The sequence below is a fragment of the Lupinus angustifolius genome, chromosome LG11 (assembly GCF_001865875.1).
Source record: "Lupinus angustifolius cultivar Tanjil chromosome LG11, LupAngTanjil_v1.0, whole genome shotgun sequence".
NCBI lineage: Eukaryota > Viridiplantae > Streptophyta > Magnoliopsida > Fabales > Fabaceae > Lupinus > Lupinus angustifolius.
In genome coordinates, this window is record NC_032019.1 from 2,592,276 (window position 1) to 2,595,597 (window position 3,322).

The 3,322-nt window shown below is 34.0% G+C and overlaps 1 protein-coding gene across 1 annotated transcript; it reads left to right on the top strand.

The window, feature by feature from the left end:
- On the top strand, positions 296-2,846 carry LOC109360898. Its single transcript, XM_019606098.1, has 3 exons — positions 296-667; positions 832-878; positions 2,434-2,846. The coding sequence occupies exons 1-3, from the start codon at positions 544-546 to the stop codon at positions 2,680-2,682; spliced, it is 420 nt and encodes a 139-aa protein (XP_019461643.1). The 5' UTR covers positions 296-543; the 3' UTR covers positions 2,683-2,846.

Consider the following 3,322-nt stretch of genomic DNA (forward strand, 5'->3'; position numbering starts at 1 on the left):
AGTTGAGGGTTATATTAGTTTTTCTGGGTTTGGGAATCGTTGAAAGACAGAGAAGAAAGCCTGTAAGAGAATCTAAGTCCTAAACATGGTAAAGCATAGGAAGTCACGATTTGCATAGATTCACTTTTTTCTTTTCTTTTTTTAACTTCTCCAAAGCACTGTGCAAAAACACCTTACACACCTCTCATCACATAATAAGCCGTACCATTTGTCCATTTCATCATCTTTTTCTATCTCTCTCCACTAACTCTACCTAGCTACATCTTTATTCTCACACATACCACCGAGTGGGAGAGAAAAAAGAAGAAAAAAAGTAGTGAAACTTGAAAATAATCTATGATAAAGGTGTGTTTTTATGATTTGCATGTTACGTACAACCCTTGCTTATTGTAAACCCTATTATTTATAGCTTGAGACACTATCTTTCATAGGTTAATAGTTAGATAAAACGCGTGTTTGTGTGTGTGTGTCAGTCATATATCTTCAACTATCCAAGTGGTGGTGCTTGCTGCTCTATATTGTAGGAACCTTTTGTTCTTGTTCATGGAGAGGAAGAGAAATACCACTAGGCTCATTAACAAAACTCACATTTGTTGGAGTGTCTCCTTCATTTTCTTGCTCTCAATTTTCTCACTGATCTTCAGCACCACTATTACTACATGTCTAGGTATGTAATTCTTCTACAACATTATTATTACTCTACCATTTCTAATATAAATTATGTACTCACTTTTTTAATTATTGTTTAACATATGATGCTATTTCAAATGGTATATTCATTATACATCATATTGATCTAATTCAAACCCCTCTGTCCCTTCTTCAATGCAGATACCAGCTGGTGTTCCATGTTTGCCAAAGCTGATATAGATTCTCAGGTAAAGACTAGTCCTATTCTTTCTATATTTATTTTATACACAATGGTCCTCCAATTCTTTTGTCCATTCAGTACACATACTTTCTGGTTTCTATTTTTCTTTCACTTGGCTTATCTTCAATTATTGCATGTACCATGTAATTAAAAATTACCACATCAACATTTCTTTTTACTATTGTAATTAGCATACCTAGTCTACATTTTACACTTTAGGGAACACCTTTTCAATAGAAATTATTACTATAATTATTATTTTAAATAAATAAGTAATGAGGTTTCTCAAAATAGTGATGCCCATGGTTGTGTGAAAAGTGTGTTATGAAATTGAAACAATTAGTCTTTGGATGGTTACAGTGTCCAAACTCCAAAATTTCTCACACTCTGATCTAATGGTGATTGAACAGAGTGGAAAATATGAACGGTCAGATATGTGTGGAGCCCCACCGTAATCTGGCAACATGCGTGGGTGGTGGCACCGTGTGCCTCCCCCTTGGCTCCACCACTACTCAGTATTGTTCAATTATACATAGTCTCATAAGGTGGCGCAGTAAACCATCGGCGCACGTTAGAATTGGGTAGATAATTTTGCTAGTTTTGTTGCTTAGCATGGCACCAGTCTTTTCTTTGGTATCTTGCACTCACTGTACCTGACTTTAACAGTTTAACCCATGGTTTTCCTGCTGCTCGGTACCAGTACGGGCACATCTTTAGGTGATTGACTCCATTTTTCGATTCGTTATTTTTTACATTAATTTTATGAAATATTATTGATGATAAACCTCATTCATGATATGCACATGAATGAGTAAACATATGATTATCCTTAAACAACAAAGCAGTTATTCTATTATAGCTGAATTATGTTCTTCAATCACGTCCTTCCTCTTCCTATACGGATTGTTCACTCATTGTACTCTTCCTACATTAACATAAAATTTACAACCACCCTACACAAACATGTATGGTTCCACTGCAAAATTATATTCCAACATTTTTTGCAACATAATTTTAAAATTTAGAAATATCTATATCTACCCCATCTTAAAATAAATGTACAGTGTCCCACTCCACATACACTTTTTTTTCTTTTTGGTCAAGAAAAATAAAATTTAAATTAAAAATATACTAATCAACATTCTCTGACCAATGAGAGGGAGGTGATACATGAGTAGAATAGTTTGTGAAACAAGAGATGTTGGCTTGACTAATAATAACATATTTAAGCCTAAAAATTACGATGTAATTAAGTATTCAAAATAGTTGTGCAAAATAACAATATATTGCCTCATGGTTATAAAAAAAATACCAGTTTGTTTTGCATATAAAAGTGTTAAAGCAGTGGATTGTTTGTGCTGATTACCTATGTCATTAGGGTGTCGGAATAAAGAGCAGTTGAAAAAAGTTCATATTCTTAAATAATTGATATTTCATGACTTTTTAAACAGTTATTATTTGTAGCATTATTTTGTTGGATCGTAAGAGATGATGAATAATGCTATTTATATTTGTATTTGTATTATCTTAAGCTAGGACTGATTATTATGATTTTGGGTCAGGAATTGGAGGAGAAAATTGAACAAGGGATGGTGTCTCAAGGCAACGCAGAGATTCACATGGATTGGCCAAGGAGGTTACTACTTGGTGGTGGACCAGGGTCATTTCCGCCACGGTGCACCTCCAAGTGCGGCAATTGTACACCATGCAAGCCAGTCCATGTGCCCGTGCCGCCAGGGACACCGGTGACGGCCGAGTACTACCCGGAGGCATGGAGATGCAAGTGTGGCAACAAGTATTACATGCCATGAATGGATATATTGTCTCTATAAATATGGTGTTTCTTTGTTCAGTCTAATATATAGTTCATTTAGTGTCTATAGAGATAAAAACTCCCTTTCATGAGTTATTTTAGCTTTAGCTTATGGTAGATATATTGGATATGAAAAAAAGAGCACGGAAGTTGATTTCATGTGAAATATATATATTTTTAAACTGATTAATGTTAGAAGCAGTAAAGTTATGTTGTTAAATTTCTCTATGGTGCTTGGGTTAACTTTTTCCTCATTTCCTCTAATTTTTGTTGTTGTTGTTGAATTGTTTAATCCATTAATGGGATATATGTGAGGACAAGTTCATTCAACAGGACCATTTGCCCTACCTGTTGTTGGTTTTTGGTTGCCATAGTGCATGGTGATCTGAAAGTGTTGCTGGCTCTTCACAGCTTATTTTAGCTTTTTCCCTCTTGGCTTCACTTGTTTGTTTTATTTATGATAGTTTGGTGCATATATCATAAGGTTGAAATAGTACTTTGCAAATGTATATCGAAAATGATATATCCTCATATTAATTATTTTACCAGCAAAAAATAACATATGTCACAAGGTGATACTTTATTTATTAATGATAAGATATAGCATAACTATATATATATATATATCAAAACTGATG

Bases quoted from the DNA above. Each gene is read 5' to 3' on its own strand.
- LOC109360898 (XM_019606098.1), top strand. From the start codon at position 544: ATGGAGAGGAAGAGAAATACCACTAGGCTCATTAACAAAACTCACATT. The intron at 668-831 runs GTATGTAATTCT...TCTTCAATGCAG, and splicing joins CACTATTACTACATGTCTAG to ATACCAGCTGGTGTTCCATG. The intron at 879-2,433 runs GTAAAGACTAGT...ATTTTGGGTCAG, and splicing joins AAGCTGATATAGATTCTCAG to GAATTGGAGGAGAAAATTGA.